The sequence below is a fragment of the Hyaena hyaena genome, unplaced genomic scaffold, assembly GCF_003009895.1.
Source record: "Hyaena hyaena isolate Hyena2069 unplaced genomic scaffold, ASM300989v1 scaffold_213, whole genome shotgun sequence".
Taxonomy (NCBI): Eukaryota; Metazoa; Chordata; class Mammalia; order Carnivora; family Hyaenidae; genus Hyaena; species Hyaena hyaena.
This window is the reverse complement of record NW_024080843.1, coordinates 1,749,299-1,767,814: the sequence shown is the minus strand read 5'-3', so window position 1 is coordinate 1,767,814 and position 18,516 is coordinate 1,749,299. Positions and strand designations below refer to the sequence as shown.

The 18,516-nt window shown below is 38.4% G+C and overlaps 1 protein-coding gene across 2 annotated transcripts in view; it reads left to right on the top strand.

Moving 5' to 3' along the window:
* Positions 1–16,128, top strand: part of MCCC1 (methylcrotonoyl-CoA carboxylase 1) — a 67,930-nt gene extending 51,802 nt beyond the window's left edge. Inside the window, exons 14-19 of one of the 2 annotated variants that reach the window (XM_039242337.1) lie at positions 1,035–1,121; positions 7,355–7,404; positions 11,112–11,249; positions 12,562–12,669; positions 14,946–15,017; positions 15,796–16,128. In XM_039242337.1, the coding sequence (XP_039098268.1) occupies positions 1,035–1,121; positions 7,355–7,404; positions 11,112–11,249; positions 12,562–12,669; positions 14,946–15,017; positions 15,796–15,924 (584 nt within the window). In that variant the 3' untranslated portion in view covers positions 15,925–16,128. The remainder of the gene's footprint in view (positions 1–1,034; positions 1,122–7,354; positions 7,405–11,111; positions 11,250–12,561; positions 12,670–14,945; positions 15,018–15,795) is intronic. The other variant, XM_039242338.1, reaches the window with a different exon arrangement.
* Positions 16,129–18,516: the final 2,388 nt, after the last annotated feature.

Genomic DNA, 18,516 nt, shown 5'->3' with positions numbered 1-18,516 from the left:
CCCCTTGGTCCTCCGTCAAGTTCCTCCTAATCCTCCTATACGTGCAAACATATGATATTTGTCCTTCTCTGCCTGACTTATTTCGCTCAGCATAACACCCTCAAGGTCCATCCATGTTGCTACACATGGCCAAGGGATCTGTAATTTCTAAATTCATTCAAGAAAGTTATATTGTGGGGCGCCTGGGTGGCTTAGTCGGTTAAGCGTCTGACTTTCGCTTAGGTCATGATCTCGCGGTTCGTGGGTTCGCGCCCCGCGTCGGGCTCTGTGCTGACTGCCAGCTCAGAGCCTGGAGCCTGTTTCAGAGTCTGTGACTCCCTCTCTCTCTGACCCTCCCCTGCTCACGCTGTCTCTCTGTTTCTCCTAGAAATAAATAAAACATTTAAAAAAAAAAAAAAGAAAGTTATATTGAGAGCTTAAAATATATAACTACATCCTTAGATGTGTGCTGTATTCTCATTTTGTCTTTTTACAGTAAATGAAATGCCTCTAAATATGCCCATACGGTGTTCCTAAGCCTGAACATAGCATTGTTACAATCAAGCATCCTCTACTCTCTCCTTCCTTTTTTATAATGTAAACTGGCACATGCATGAGCTTCAGAATAAATTGCTTTAGTTCAGCTATGCTGTACTGTGGTGGATATTGTCCAACAGAGGATGAACACACATGCCTGTGGGCCAGAGGAGTGATGCAAAAGGAGGCTATGTGAGAGAAAAGTAGTGAGTGGCGGAGATTTTGGTGACCTGGAATGTATTCGCCCAAGAAGGAGAGACCACTGTGTGGCTTGTGCCCCCAGAGGAAGATAGCTTGGGCTACAAATACTCTGATTTTCCAGAGAAGCTGGAATTTTTCATATGACATTTCCTGAGATGCAAATAAAAGTGTCTAATTTAAAGTTAAAGCAATAGGAAGAACAAAGAAGATACACTTGAGCTGCCAGTGTAGGACAGGTGTTTTAAGTTTTCTTTCAAAAGGTATGAAGTCAGGCTTGGTGTTTGTAAATTTGATGTTCAATTTTAATTTTTTTCTAGATCAGTACTCCCCTTTTGCATCCAGTAGTGGGAGAAGACTGAATATCTGTTACACCAGAAACATAACTCTTAGGGATGGTAAAAACAGTAAGTAATGTTTCATTAAATGAGAAATGTGCTTTATAGAAAAGATCACATTTATCTGGTAAAAAAGGATTCAGCCAAGCCATGATGGGTCAATTACATTTTTTAAGCTCCCAATCTAACCATCAGAAGGAATAATAGAATCGATTGGCTCAGGTGGTACATTAGCAATATTTTTCTTCTTTATACTTTTTCTGTATTTTGTAAATATTTGAAAAATATGTCATAAAATATACATAGCAAGATGACTAAAATGAAATATGTCAAGATGTTAGTGAGGTTACCATTGGGTAGTGGGATTTGAGGTGATTCCCCACCCCACATCGTCCTTCTTTGTACTTTCTTTGCTTTGCAATTTTTCTTCAGCAAAATGTTCTACTTTTAAATAAGAAAAACAATATCCAAAACTACTCCAGGGGGAGGATTACCCACCACTCAGACACTGTTTCAGGCGGAAGAGGGTTACTAAGGAACTATGATTTATTAAGTGCCTGATCACATGTAAGTTTTTATCTTCACTATAATTAAAGGGGAGTCGCTGTCATACTCATGTATGGCTGATGAAACAGGCAAAGAAGGTTAAGGAACTTACTCAAGGCTAGTGAGATTGACATCCAGCCTTCCTGACCTTGACTTCTGTGCTATTTTTACTTTCCCAGTGGAAAATTGATTTTTAACTACAAACTAATTTGAGTAGGCTGAGGGTGGGACTGATTTATTGTAATTGAAGCCAGGAGAGGCTAACATCTAAAACTTTAAATTTTTTATAAATTTGTGACTGGAACAATGTACCAGAGGGATCAGAATCCCACATGGTAGCAGTATCCCTTCTGCTGCCAATTTGCGTGGGAAACAGGATGGGGGCAGAGTCAGAGCTGGGAGAACTAGTTAACCTTGAATATCCGGTGTCGTTGAACTGTGAATGCTCCATTATAAAAATGTGCCTACCAGGTGAAACAGAATTCTCTTGCTAGCTCATGAGAACACCCTCTTTCCCCACCCCACCCCCAGACAGAGTAGAATCTTCTTTATATCCACTCTGTGTAGACATCCACTCAGTTTTTAGCAAATCCCTTTTTCATCTAAGTTGATTGGGTTAAAGCTCTTGGGATATTTTTTCATCCTGAACCTAGATGGGCTTTACCTTACATGTATTGCATACATGGAAAGAAAGTTTGCAATGATCCACTAGTATCTACTAATATCCATTTTATACTAATGTGTTTATTCATTTCATCCTAAAAAACCAGACCCTCCAAAATTAGGGATTATCTTACTTTTATATACTAAATGTAAATAGCAGCAGCAGTAAAGTTTCAAGTGACCTCTTCAACTTAAATAGAAAATCATACTTGTGATTAAAATTCAGACAAGCTCACTGTGTTATGTGGTATGGATTCTTACTGAAGCATTTAGAAGTGTTTTGAACTGTGCTGCATTTCTTGGAAATTTTTAAATTTTTAAATTAAAAAACAAATACATTATTGAAAGCGAATGTGATTGCTGTTCACTACATCCTTTTGGTAGTTATTTTTCAGCCATAACCCGGGCCTGAATGTAATAGTTTTCAGAAATGTTCTGGTGGGTCTCTAATAAATGCTAATTAACAGTAACCATGATTGAATAACTGAGTGCACCAAACAGGAGGTCTTAAGGGCCCAGAAGCACTTATGAATCTAAAGTAGAACTAATTCTTAATAATCTCAGTGAGAATGACCAAGTATTTTAAATATTTAAGGCTTAAAAAATATTCTTACTTTGTTGCTAGTGGCCATGGTTCACAGAACCCTGCCCTACCCTCAATAGTAACAATAATAGCCAATATTTATTGAGCTTTTGGCTTATCCAAATATTAAGTGCCTTCCATGGATTATTTAATTTCCATTTTCAGAACAGGCCAATATAATTGGTGTTATTATTAATACCAACTTTATAAATGGGGAAACAGAGCTTAGAGAGATTAATAATTTTCTTAAAAATCATACCAAAAGTAATTGGTGGACCCAGAATTTGAACCCACGCTCCAAGGTATATGCACTTATCTAACACTGCATCATGCTGACCTTCCATACCTTATTAAACATATCAGAGGATGAGATACCTGGCTGGTTCAGTGAGTACAGCATGTGACTTGATCTTGGGGTCATGAGTTCAAGCCCCATGTTGGGCATAGAGCTTACTTAAAATTAATTAATTAATTTAAAAAGTAGATAAGAGGATATCTAAGGTTCTCTTTTGGAGGTCTAGATATAACTAGGAGAGGGAAGATAAGTTCAGTTTCCCTGTAATATGTGAAAGAATTTATTCTCTTTGATGTAATTGTAAATGGGATTGTTTTCCTTAGTTCCCTCCCTGCTATTTTATTATTAGTAAATAGAAATGCAATAGGGGTCACCTCGGTGGCTCAGTCAGTTAAGCCACTGTTGATTTTGGCTTAGGTCTTGATCTCACAGTTGGTGAGTTTGAGGCCCTCATTGAGCTCTATACTGACAGCAGGGAGCCTGCTTGGGATTCTCTCTCTGCCCTTCCCCTGCTTATATGCTCACTCTCTCTCTCAAAATAAATAAATAAAACTTAAAAAAAATTCAACAGATTTTTTTCAACAGATATAAATATTCAATAGATGCAAAATTCAGTAGATTTTGTATCCTACAACTTTTCCCTATTTGTTAGATCTAATAGTTTTTTGGTAGTCTCCAGGATTTTCTATATGTAGTATCATATTACCTGCAAATAATGACAGTTTTACTTCTTCCTTATCAATTGAATATCTTTTATTTATTTTCTTGTCTGATTGGTGTGGTAGGACTTCTAGTACCGTATTGAATGAAAGTGGTGAGAGTAGACATCCTTGTCTTATTCTTTACCTAAGGGGAAAGCTTTCAGCTTTTTATCATTGAGTATGATACTAGCTATAAGTTATCGATAGATGAATGGATAAAAATATAGTGTATGTACACAGTGAAATATTAGCCATAAGAATGAAAATCTTTTCATTTGTGATAACATAGATAGACCTAGATGGCATTATGCTAAGTGAAATAAGCTGGAGAAAGACAAATACCATATGATTTCACTTGTATGTGGAATCTAAAAAATCAAGTGAATAAACAAACAACAACAAAGAGAGACACAGACTCAAATTTAGAGAACAAACTAATGATTGCTACAGTGGGGGGGAATATGTGTGAATGAAATGGTGAGGGAGATTAAGAGGTATAAACTTCCACTTATAAAACAAGTAAGTCACAGGAAAGAAGAGTACAGGACAGGGAATATAGTCAATAGTATCGTGATACACTTATCACGGTAAGCATTTCATAATGTATATAATTGCTGAATCACTATGTTGTATACACAAAACTAATTTACAATTATGTCAACTATAATTCAGATTTTTAAAAAGAATTTAGGGGCGCCTGGGTGGCTCAGTCAGTTGAGCATCCGACTTCAGCTCAGGTCATGATTTCACTGTTCGTGGGTTCGAGCCCCACGTCACGCTCTGTGCTGAAAGCTAGCTCAGAGCCTGGAGCCTGCGTTGGATTCTGTGTCTCCCTCTCTCTCTGACCCTCCCCTGCTCACGCTCTCTCTCTTTCTCTCTCAGAAATAAATTTTAAAAAACATTTTAAAAATTTAAAAAAATTTTAAAAAGGAGAGAAAAATGACCATTAAAAAAAAAAAGAATTTAAAGTTTTCCTGGTAATTTGTTTACTGTGATTCTATTAGCATTCATGTCAGCTACATAACTTTACATATTTCATAAATTGAAAAAAAAAACTAATCTGGTGTAAGTGGGTGCATTTTCTCTTAAGAAGGATTGAAAGATACGGACAAGACATAGAGAAGTTTCAGTTACTCATATGGTCATTACAAAGCTTTTGAAAAAATAGATGTTCTGAGTAATGTGAAGAAGAGGAAAAAAAGATGTCTTTTCCCTACTTCTTCCCCTTAAGGAATTACCATCTGATGGAGGAGAAGCGAGTATGTTGTGATATAGGCAGTATGGTGGACCCTCGAGTTAGACTGTTATGGGTTTGCATTCTGGCTTCTCTGTTGTCTATGACCCTTGGGCAGGTGACACACTCTAAGTATCAAGTGTCCTCAGCCATAAATCTGAATGGTAGTGGTCATTACTTCCTTGGGTTGTTGTGGATATTAAATAAGACAACACATGGAAATCTCATTGTAGGGCAGATAGCAAGAGGTCAGTAAACATTAGCTGCTGTCATTATCATCATCATCATCATCATCATCATTAAACTTGCTACTATTGAGAGACAAAGTGGATATGTATGTCACATGTTCATAAAAAAGAAGGTTGGAAAAATAAATTTTGTAAGTTGGTTGCAGAACAGTATGTATAAGAATAGGTTGTTTTTATAAAGGAAAAATACTAGTTTGTGCATTTTAAAAAATTTGAAGGGACTCACATGTTAAAGAGTTTAATAGTAGTTACATCTGGGCAGTAGAGAGGACTTTCACATTTTACTTGATGTACTTCAGTATTTGACTTTTGTGAACAGTTTTATTTTTGAAATTTTTTAAAAACTACTGATAAAGAGAAAAATCATTCCATCATAAAACTGGATGAGGAAAGAATCATAATGGTGTTTTATATGCAGAAGTCTGTCTGAACAGAGAAGAGCAAATTCATTCCACGTGGACAGACTTTCCCCAAAGACCATGAACGAGCATGATGTAAACAAGGGGCGAGGTTTCAGTTCGTGTGTCTGGGACTGGCGACATAGTGAAGGAGGAGCAGAGCAAAGAGGCATAGTGAGGGGAGGAAGGCTGGGGGCACATATGGAGAATAGTAATTGGCCCATTTTCCCATTTGGTTGTAATATAGGGCTATGTGGAAGAATGGTGCGAAATAAGACTGAGAGTTTCGGGCCTTCAGTACCAGGCCAAGTATTTTGAATATAGAGGAGACGTGCTAGGAAGTAGCAGCTGGAAGGGCTGAGACAGGAAGCAAGTCCCCAGAAGACCCCAGAGTCAGCCAGGTCCATGGCCCTCAGCCTGAATCAGGGTTGAGTGATGGGAATGAAAGGAAGAAGTGAACAGGACAGATAGGGAAGAATTCGGCAGCTTTGTAGTAGCTATTGCATGTGGAAAGCAAAGGAGAAGGCATGGATGACAAGTTTTAAACCTGGATGACAAGGAAAATACTAGTGCCAGTCATGGGGCTCCCAGAGCGGGAGGGAATGCAGGCAGAGTGGGGACATGATTTGATTTATTGGACCCACCATGTTCACTTTAAGGTGCCGATAGAGCATCCAGCTGGGAATGACTAATCAGACTTCTGGAGAAGGAAGGTCAGGGCTGGAAATAGATTTGAACTGGCAGCATCAAAATGGTGGTTAAAGTATCAGGAGTCGATGAAATGACTTTGGTGTGCCTTCTCTGCACCACGAAGCTTTTGATTTCCATCTCCTAGGAAAGTCTTTAACCAATTCTATGTTCACAAAATAACATGAAGTATATATTATATTTATATGGTCGGTTACAGTAAGTCTTTAACCAATTCTGTGTTTGCAAAATAATATGAAATATATATTTATATGGTCAGTTTCAGTTTACAAAGTACTTTTGCATTTATTTAATCATTGTTACATTCTTATACCCATTTAACCGGTCAGAATGAAGCAGAAGATCAGGACTCCTGAGATTTCAAAGGACAATCAAGATCACAGAGGTGACCACACCACAGACGGCAGATATGGGTCTTAAACAAGAATCTCTCTCCCAAGTTGTTGCATTTCTTATTTTACCACTTTAACCTTTCTTGTTTAGAGAAAAATATTAAAATATCCTACAACATTAAAAGAGCTAAAACTCCCTTTTTAAAAAACATTAATCCAGTATAGTTGTTTTATTAGTTTCAGGCATACAATATAGTGATTCAGCAATTCCATATTATTACCTGATGCTCATCAAGATAAGTGTACTCTTAATCCCCTTCACTATATCATCCATCCCCCCATCCACCTTCCCTCTGGTAACCATCAGTTCTCTATAGTTAAGAGTCTGCTAAAACTCTTATTTTTTAAAAAACAAAAGTTTGAAATTCAGGTTTATTGGAACTTACGTATAGATTTTTAAAAAGTCTTGTCAGAGAGTTCAAAGATGTTCATATCCCTAACAGCTGATTATCTTTAGGTTGAAAGAGGTTTTTAGAATCTCAGTCTATAAATGTCTTCTAATTTTTCTTCAATTTTCCCCCCTTTTCCATAAAGGTGTAGCCATAGCTGTCACATATAACCACGATGGGTCATATAGCATGCAGGTAAGCCTAACTGGTTTTCTTCTACAGTTTAGAGCTAAATCTGATCTTTCTCATAGAGAGGAGAGTCTTTTTTCACATTCTGGTTTCTCCTAAGCCATTGGACTATAGTTTGGAGAATGTCATGTGCTTTTATTTCAGACCAATTTAGGGAAACTACCCCCTCTACAGCTTCTGTTTCTTCAGTTTGGCTGTGGTTCCCCTAAGTAAGAAAACCTGTTAAAAATCATAATAATAATAGCACTGAATTAGACACCTGACAGATTTCTGAAGTATGTGCATGTATTTACATCTAAAGCAGCCATTCACAAACTTTTTGGTCTCAAAATCCATGGATACCCTTACAAATTATTGAGATTCCTCAAAGTGCTTTTGTTTGTGTTAATTACATGTATTAATACTTACCACTTAGAAAATTTGAGCATATTTAATGAAAAACAATGAAATCTGGCCATGTGTAGCAACATGGATGGACCTTGAGGGTGTTATGCTGAGCGAAATAAGTCAGGCAGAGAAGGACAAATACCATATGTTTGCACGTATAGGAGGATTAGGAGGAACTTGACGGAGGACCAAGGGGGAGAAGAAGGGCGGAAATGGTGGGGGAAAGGGAGAGAGGCAAACCATGAGAGACTCTTGAATGCTGACAAAAACTGAGGACTGATGGATGTGGGGGGGAGGGGGGGATGGGCATGAAGGAGGGCACTTTGGGGATGAGCACTGAGTGTTATGTAGAAACTAATTTGACAATAAACTATTTGTAAAAAAAAAAAAAAAAAAAAAAGAAAATTTGAGCATATTTTTATCTTACTGTTATTTTTAATGTGTATTTTACAAAATTATATATAATGTAAAATGTACCATTTTAAACATTTTTGAGTGTAAATACATTCCCATTGTTGTACAACCGTCATCACCTTCCATCTCTTTTCTCCTTTTGCAAAACTGAAACTCTGTACTCGTTTAAACAATAACACTCCATTTGCCCCGTTCCCCACCTGCCCCCCTCAATCCCTGGCAACCACTAGTCCGCTTTATGTGTCTATGAATTTGATGACTTTAAGTACTTCATATAAATGAAATCATTCAACATTTGTCCTTTTGTGATTTGCTGTTTCACTTAGCATAATGTCTTTAAGGTTCTTCTATGCCTTAGTTTATGTCCAAGCTTCCTTCCTTTTTAAAGTAGAATGATACTCATTGCCTCTGTATACCACAGTTGTTTATTCATTCATCTCTTGATGGAGATTTGGTTGCTTCCACCTTTTGCCTATTATGAATAATGCTTCTGTGTACATGGGGGACAAATATCTCTTTGAGACCCTGTTTTCAATCCTTTGGGACATATACCCACAAATAGAATTGCTGAAGTATATGTTCATGTTCTATTTTTAATTTTGGGGGGGAACTACCATACTGTTTTCCATAGGGGCTGCTGTATTTTACGTTCCTACAACAGAGTGCAAGGGTTCCCTTTTCTCCACATCGGCATCAACATCTATTTCTGAGTTCTTTTTTTCTTTTTTATAATAGCCATCCTAATGGGTGTGAAATGTTATCTCACTGTGGTTTTGATTTGCATTTCCATAATGAATAATGATGTTGAGCATCTTTTCATATGCTAATTGTCCGTATCTTCTTTGGAGAAGTGTTTATACCGGTCCTTTGCCTTTTTAAAATCAGGTTGGTTTTTTTGTTGTTGAGTTGTAGGATAAACTGAGAAATTTAAAACCTAAGATTACACAAGCACACGTTCATTAGCTATCAGAGTAACATTATCACGTGTCTACAGTCTCTGGAAAATCCCACTGTATATTCATGAGAATGAGCATAAAAAAGGCAAATACCATTAGCATTAGTATTATGATGAAGTAGTTTGACTTCATGGACCTCAAGAAGGGTCTTGGGGACCCCGAGGGATCCACAGGTCATACTTTGAGAATCTCTAGTCAAAATGTTTATGATAACCCTCAATTAAAAGAGCCCGTTACACTGACAAAATGAAATGCTGAAAGGGTTAAAAAAAAAAACAATGTGAGAACTCAACCAAATTCCTATATATTAAGGTTTAAAATCAGAGGCTAGAATAAATCATTTTTAATATGAGCCAAGCGACTTTAAGTACAACAAAATGGATTGATTAAGGATATTATACTTTGGATCTGCCGATATTATGGGGTACCCTTTTCTTTCCTTTTTTTTTTTTTAATCCTTTTTTAATTCTTGAGAGAGAGAGAGAGAGACAGAGTGTGAGTGAGCAAGAAGTAGAGAGAAAAGCAGACACAGAATCCAAAGCAGGCTCCAGGCTCTGAACTGTCAGCACAGAGCCCAACACGGGGCCCAAACTCACGAACTGCGGGATCATGACCTGAGCTGAAGTGGGACACTTAACTGACTGAGCCACCCAGGTACCCCTGAGGTACCATTTTCTTAAACTGAGATTCAGAAAAACTATGGAGTCTATATATGAGAGTTGTAACTGATATTCGTACCCCTGGTCTGAGGACCCCTTCATATCCCTTGGTAAAGTTAACTCCAGGTTTGTACTAATCTGCTCATTGAACTACATTCAGAAATTTAGAATGCGCTTGTGTAAATCTTTAAACAAAACTGTTCTCCATCTAACCTTTATGCCCTGAGAATTTCACAAACATTCACATGGCTGTTTTAGCAGGTTACAAAGCACAGTAAAATGTCATATTTAACTTAGGATAGGTGAGAAGCAGCATATAAATACTGCATTGTAACCTATTTCACTTTAGCCTACATAGTATATTTGAAAAGAATAGCCACAGGACTTTGACAGTAACCTCATGGGAATTGAAATGAAAAATAGGGAAGATTTAAATGGATTTTCTGTGTGTAAAGGAATTTTTTTTCTTGGGTGTATATGTGAGAAAACATTTTTTTAAACAGAAAGGTTTCATGTCCTTTTGTCAGCTTCCTTGAAAGATCAAGTGTGAAATCTGTTTCTTGGCACTTTCTCTTCAAGTGCGAAAACCGTGGCTGGTCTCCAGCTAGTTTATCTTCTTAACTCATAACTGAAACCCATAAATTTTATCTGCATGTTGGGGAGATAAAAGATACACCATCACACCATCGGGGGAGAGGGAGGGAGGCAAACCATGAGAGACTCTTGAATGTTGAGAACAAACTGAGGACTGATGGGTCTGGGTAGAGGGGAAGGGGGGTGATGGGCATGGGGGAGGGCACTTGTTGGGATGAGCACTGGGTGTTATATGGAAACAAGCTTGACAATAAACTATTTTTAAAAAAAGATACACCACCTAATTCGGCGGTTCTGGCTTTTTTTCTTTACTAACATTGACATAGGAAAAGCAAATTTGACTTCAGGTACTCAGAAATGAATACTTAATGTGTAATATAGTCCAACAAATTTTGATAATTTTACTTGATTTGCATTTCTGTTTCACGTTTTTATCGTTATTCTTAACTGAACATTTATCTGTAGCATTATGGCACTATAGATATGTTATCTGTTTTTTTCTTTTAGTTATCTTACTGCTCTTTCTATGTAGAGTGCTTTGTTTATGAATCTTAGGGGCAAAGTTCCTACAGGACTTTTTAAAAGAAATATTTCACCTGTTGCCTTTTGAAACTGTTAATAGTAAAGAATTGATTCTGATTTTATTAATTCTGTAGGGTTATTTTTATTTTGAGAATCTTCTTTTTCTGGTTTTTTTTTTCAGATTCAAGATAAAATTTTCCAAGTCCTTGGTGGTCTTTATAATGAGGGAGACTGCACTTACCTGAAATGTTCTGTTAATGGAGTTGCTAGTAAAACTAAGCTAATTATCCTGGAAAACACTATTTACCTATTTTCCATGGTAATGTCTCTTTTTTATAATAACACTGTTGAGGTTTGGGAGAAATTGCTTGACCCGAAGCATCTCACTAAAAGAAAGACCCTGCTTCCTTCCATCACTGCCATGACCTTTCCTCTATGTTCCCTTCTCCACTCTTTCTTTGCCATATCCTGTCTTCCCTAGTTCTTTTGTCCACACAAGTTCTCCTTGATAGACACATATCCATTTTCTGTCTTTAATTCTGAAGCATGTCCTTACACCCTTCTTGTTAGAGAGTATCTCACTGCCCAGTGGGCAATATTGTCTCCAGAATTTGGTCCCTGAATCCTTTCCCCAACCACCACCCTCCTGGCACTTGGAATTCTGGGGATTTGGGAGGAGGTGACCCTTGAGAGCAAGTCTGTGAATTGGATGTTCTTGTGGGGATGGTAGGCAGTCAGAAGGTAGTGGGGGTTAATGGTGGTGTCTTGGCAGTCAAAGGATGGTTGATGATTGAGACAGGCTTGGCATATCTTTGATCTGAGCTTATTTCCTGACTGATTGCTCTCATTTAGGAGCCTGCTGGCTGATGAGCCCATAGTTTCTGCATGGGCAGAAAAGAAAATGCATTATCAAATACACTGTGTCCTCCTCAGTCTTCTCACATTTGAAAAACATCTTACAGATCATAGTCCTTCGTATTCCAGTAATTAACTACTGTATACAGAGTCAAGGATGATTTCATTTTACTAGGATTCCTTTCCATAGTTATTGCTGAAACAATATGGTGGTGGAGGCAACATGGTGGAGTGGTGATGAGTAGGAGTTCTGGAATGTGAAGCTGCCTTGGTTCAAATCCTGGCTCTACCTCTGAGCAGATGTGTAACCTAGGGCAAGTTAAACTCCCAGGCTTCAGATTCCTCACCTGTAAACAGGAATAATAACAGTACCTCCTTACCTCATAAACTTGTTGTGATGATTAATGAAATTATATACATATATATATATATATATATATATATATATAACTGTTAAGAACAGTTCTTGGCTTAGTCTAAACTTGATAGTAGGAATGCTACTCAAAATGGGTGTCAGATAGTAGCCATTTTTTTTCATCAACAGTTACATACATTAATTCTTTTAATCCTCTTGTGAGTATGATGCCATTACTCCTTTATAGTGGGAAACCAAGACTGAGAGGAGTTTAGTAATTGCTTATGGTCACAAAGCTAGATTAGAATCCTGGTATTAAAGAGTTAACATATAGCTTGAAAACAGTCATTACCTCAGGTATATTAATTAAACTTTAGTGATTTGATCTTGATTTCATTTCCAGTTTGTTTTCTGTTTATAGGAGGGAAGTACTCAGATTGACATTCCAGTCCCGAAATACTTGTCTTCAAAGAGCTCAGATGAAACTCTGGAAGGTGCCATAGCTCCTATGACTGGTACCATTGAAAAGGTAATCATGTGAATGTATATAGAATGATATTCGGTAAGGCCCCGTAAATGTCTCCATTGAACTTAGTCATATATATTATTTTTCCCTCTCCAATCTTTCTCATTGGAAAGTATCCTATTGAAGAAAACAAGAGATTGGGCACCTGGCTGCCTTAGTCAGTAAAGCATGTGACTCTTGATCTTGGGGTTGTAAGTTCAAGCCCCATGTTGGAATCTTTAGGGGCATCTGGGTGGCTCAGTCTGTTAAGCCTTTGACTCTTGATTTCAGCTCAGGTCATGATCTCATGGTTCATGGGATCGAGCCTGGCATTGGGCTCTGCGCTGACAGCATCCAGCCTGCTTGGGATTCCCTCTCTCTCTCTCTCTCTCTCTCTCTCTCTCTCTGCTCCTTCTCTGTGTACACACTCTCTAAATAAGTAAATAAACTTTTTTTTAATAAAATAAAATCTTGCGGTGTCTGGATGGCTCAGTTGGTTAAGAATCTGACTCTATTTCACCTCAGATCATGATCTCACAATTGTGAGATTGAGCCCCACATCAGATCAGGCTCCATGCTGAGTGTGACCCTCTTCCTCTGCCCCTCCCCCGCTCGCTCACTCTATAAATAAAGGAAGGAAAGAAGGAAGCAAGGAAAAGAAAGAAAGGACGTCTTAAAAAAATAAGAGACTTTATGATAGATTGAAGTTCTGTGTTCAGTCTTCAGTGAAAATACCCATTTACCTACTTTACAATACTGTTGTTTTTGAAAGTGGAAATTTCCATCAAAGTACAAATAATTTGTACTAAATTTGTCTTTTTATGATTAAAATGGAGCATTCACCAAACATTACCCAAAGGCTTTTTTTAAATGTCAAATTTAACACAATTTATCATTAAATAACATTGTTTTCCAATATACATAACTACGTGTATGTTAAAAGAAAATTTGAAAGGCTGGCACCAGTGAAGAACAACGAAGCTTCTAAGGTGTTGAATGCTATATATATTCAGAATTAAGTTAATTCATGCTGAAATAACTTCAGATGGTGGTTTTCATACACTTGAATATAGTAGAGTTCCTGTAAATGCATCTAAGTCATAAAACTTCAACTCTGTATTGTTGGTACCCAAAAAGAAGAAGAAGAAGGAAATAACTATTTAAGAAGTGAACATGATTACACCCCCTGTTCCCCTCTGTACACGTTGGCCTCAGAGGGAGTATGATTTCAGAGACTTGGATCTGCCTTTAGCTCACTCAGTCTCAGTCCATAGTTCCCATGGACATTCCAAAATGTAGACGTCCCTGTGCATCTATAGGTGAAAAAAGCACATTTTCCCTGTAGCTGCCCCCTAGACCATTGATTTCATCAAGCACTGCTATAGCATCACCCAGCATTAGGTGATTTGGGGGCTTTCAGAAGTGTTTCTCATTTTTCACAATTTTTGCTCTACACACTGACTGTGGAACCTGACTCCACTTTGTGATGTTTCCAAAAACTCTTTGATAACCATGTTAACTAAGACAGTGAGACCATATGGGATATATGAGTTCACTTATACATGTAAAAAGGAAAATAGAGGGTTTTTTCCAAGGGTTGCCAATAATTTTAATTCTTTCACATGAAGATAGTCTATACATTTACCACACAGGGCACTCAAAACTTGGAGCACTATCCTAGACTACCTATAAAATCTAGAAAATCAGGCATGACCCACTACCCCGCCCAGGACATTAAGTGTATTGCTTCTTCCCTGTTGGTGGTATGTCTTGTCTGTACATTCATGAAAACACAAAAGGACCTCGAAATATATAAAGCATATTCGTCTGATTCAAGGAGAACTAGATGGTTTGGGGGTGGAGGAGAGGAGCTAAGTGGTGCTCCCCACTGACAGGAGGGCCAGCAATCCAAGATTGATCTGTAGTTCTCTGATTTGCGCCTGTACACCTGTGTTTGACAGATAAGACAACCAGATAGACCCATACTTCTACTGTGTACATTTAAACCCCAACTCTGGGGACTATGAGGGACCTTTGTTTTTAAATTTTCTTTTTAATGTTTATTTATTTTTGAGAGACAGAGACAGAGCACAAGCAAAGGCGGGACAGAGAGAGGTAGACACAGAATCCGAAGCAGGCTCCAGGCTCCAAGCTGTCACCACAGAGCCCAATGAGGGGTTCGAACTCAAAAACCACAAGATCATGACCTGAGCCCAAGTCGGATGCTTAACTGACTGAGCCACCAGGCGCCCCGGGACCTGTGTGTTTTTAAATATTAACCTGTCACTCTTAATCTCTAGGTATTTGTAAAAGTTGGAGACAAAGTAAAAGCTGGAGATACTCTAATGGTTATGATTGCCATGAAAATGGAGGTAATGAAGTCACAAGTTCACTTGCCAATTAAACTTTGGGAACTATCAGACCTAATTGTCCTTTTGCCTTATTTTGTTAATACCATTTTAAATATTAAGAGCCATGGATTTATGAAGCATTAGCTGCAGGAAACAAAACAAAAACCATCCTTCTCTTAAATATATTTTCATTTTCATTTTGTGAAACTGCACCTGTCAGTTCGGGTGCTGAAACCAAAGAAATTGTCACTAGCTTAAATTCAGGTGGTCAGCCAGTTGACTGTTAACTATTGGTATTTTCTAAGGCCAAACTTAGGATGCCAAGCATCAGTGTCAAAGTGAAAACCTCAATCAAACTAGTTAGCTATTTAGGTTTTTAGAAATTGTAGGCCAGTAGTTCTCAGCCTGACCACATGTTACAATCCCCCAAAGGGGAGAGCTTTGAAAAACTAATCCCCCAGACTGGTTGAACTGGGATCTCTTAGAGTGGGGCCCAAGGATCTGTAGTTTTTAACAGCTTCCCAAGTGAGACTCTATTGTGAAGCATGTTGAGCATTATCAGTTAGACTAGAGCTTCCCAGTTAGCAACCTTGAATGTGTTACAGGCATGTCAAAGTAGTGACTCCTCACAGCCGCAAAGCACACCATAAAAATGTTATTTTCTCTGAGTGCCATGCTATAAAAGAGCTTGAGAGACCTCAAAACAGTTGGCTTTATTTTTCACTTTTCATCTCGTGCCTTACTATGTGCTCAGCCTTCATTAGCATTATAGCCATGGTCGTGTCTTGTGTCTCTGCAGCTTACCATAAAGGCCCCAAAGGATGGCATGATCAAGAAAGTGTTCTACAAAGAAGGTTCTCAGGCCAACAGACACGCTCCTTTAATCGAATTTGAGGAAGAGGAATCTGACGAAAGAGATGCAGAATAAACATCAAAGAAATAACCAACTAAGCAGTATCTTAAATATAGTATCTCTGCACCAAAAAAAGAAAGTGCCTTCCTGCTTTCCTTGGAGTCTAACAAAGAGCAGTTTTACTAAGTGATTGTACAATTAGGCTAATATTTGAGAATCATGTACTTGGGTCACAAACACAATAAATTATCTCAAAATATTTCATACTAATAAATTGAATTATACTTTTTTATTGGAAGCTAATATAGTTTGTTTCTGCCTCAATTTTATACACTGTAATGTCTTTTAGGAAGGCAGTGGCAACTTGATCAAAAGAATGATTGGAAGAGAAAAGGTTGTTTAATTATTTCCCATTTACATTCATGATGAAAATGGACATATTTCAGAGACAGATGCCAGTTTGAAAATATTTGAAAGTAATATTTCTGGGGTACCTGGCTGGCTGGCTCAGTTGAAGGAGCATGCAACTCTTGATCTCAAGGTTGTGAGTTCAAGCCCCATGCTGGTCGTAGAGATTACTTAAATAAATAAAACCTAAGGGGCACCTGGGTGGCATAGTCAGTTAAGCATCTGACTTTTTAATAAATTTTTTTTCAATGTTTACTTATTTTTGAGAGAGAGAGACAGTGTGAGCAGGAGAGGGGCAGAGAGAAAGGGAGATAGAATCTGAAGCAGGTTCCAGGCTCTGAGCTCTCAGCACAGAGCCTGATGCAGGGCTTGAACTCATGAACCGAGAGATCATGACCTGAGCTGAAGTCAGACGCTTAACCAACTGAGCCACCCAGGTTCCCCAATTAAACGTCTGACTCTTGATATCGGCTCAGGTCATAATCTCATGGTTTGTGGGTTCGAGCCCCATGTTGGGCTCTGCATTGGTGGCGTGGAGTCTGCTTGGGATTGTGTCTCTCTTCTCTGCCCTTACCTGGCTTGTGTGCGCTTGCTTTCTCTCTCAAAATAAATAAACTTAAAAAATTTTTAAATAAATAAAGTCTAAAAAAAGTTATGTGGGAAAACATCAAATCCAAAATTAATCTGTCTCCTGGCTGCCAAGAAAACAATTCCATTGTCAAGGGAGTGGTGAGGAAGTCCCAAATCCTAAAATTGGAAATGCTGAGTTCTCAAATCTGATTAGTTTTTCCAACAAGGCAGCATGAAACAAGGCACCCATTTTAACAAGGCAGCATGAAACTCAATATCCTAAGATGTGTGCAGGGTTGAAGACCAATGTCAAGTGACTAGTGCAGAAAATAGGTATTTTAGGGGCTGGGATGAGAGAGCTCTGTGGGTAGGTGTAATTGGGCAGACTTCATAGAGGAAGGAAAAACCAGAGCAGTTGTGTGGAGGGGAACTGGTAGACTAGAAATGAAGAAGCAAGGCCTCACTATTGAACGTGAGCAAGGTACATTACACATCCAAAAACAGATCTGCCCAACTGGAATGGGATATCCTTGGGGGGCCATATGACAAAATGTGTGACATTAAGGTTGGGGCCAGACTAACTGGCATGGCAGAGTAGGTGTGGATTTTCTCTTGCAAGGAGCAGTTTTATGAGTTATTTTGAGTTATATGAGTTATTTTTTAACAGGGAAAATTTGATTTGGAGAAAATTTGGCTAGTAGAGCCCCTTTGAGAAACTTTGACATTATTTCACAAGGTTGAACATCTGCATACCCTATGACCTAACTCTAGAAGTGCACAAATGCACTTGTGCACCAAGAATGTTCACAGCCACATTACCCATAACACTGGAAACAATCCCGGCTGGTTGGCAGGAAAAGGGGTAAGCAACTCTGGTATGACACACAGTGGAATACTATGTAACAAAATAAACAGGGTAAGAATATCAACAGGGATGAATCTTGGAATCATGAAGTTAAACATAGAGTATTTAAAGTATTAGGTATTGGTCCAGGGGTTGAGACAGGTGAGGCATATAGAGGTAAATGCCAGCAACTGCTAGTGTTCTCGTGAGGCTGATGGTTATATTTATCATACAGTTATGTTTCATATGTAACATGTATAAACTTTTTATAATTCAAATATTTTTTAACTTTTTTTTACATTTATTTTTGAGAGACAGAGACAGAGCACTAGTGGGGGAGGGGCAGAAAGAGAAGGAGACACAGAATCCGAAGCAGGCCCCAGGCTCCGAGCGGTCAGCACAGAGCTGGATGCGGGGCTTGAACTCACACACTGTGAGATCATGACCTGAGCCAAAGTCGGATGCTTAACCAACTGAGCCACCCAGGCTCCTCTCAAATAGTATTTGTTTTAATTTCATCTGGCAGCAATATGCGAGTGGATGGAGGAGGAGAAGATTAGTCTGGAAAACCAGTTGGGAAGAAGTTCCTGCAGGTATTTAGGCATGGGGAATAAAGGAGAAGGCCATCTCAACCAGACCCCCCCTTTTTAAAAATTTTTTTTAATGTTTACTTATTTTTGAGACAGAGAGAGACAGAGCATGCACAGGAGAGGGGCAGAGAGAGAGGAAGACACAGAATCCAAAGCAGGCGCTAGGCTCTGAGCTGTCAGCACAGAGCCCGACGTGGGGCTCGAACCCACGAATCATGAGATGACCTGAGCTGAAGTTGGAGGCTTATCCAACTG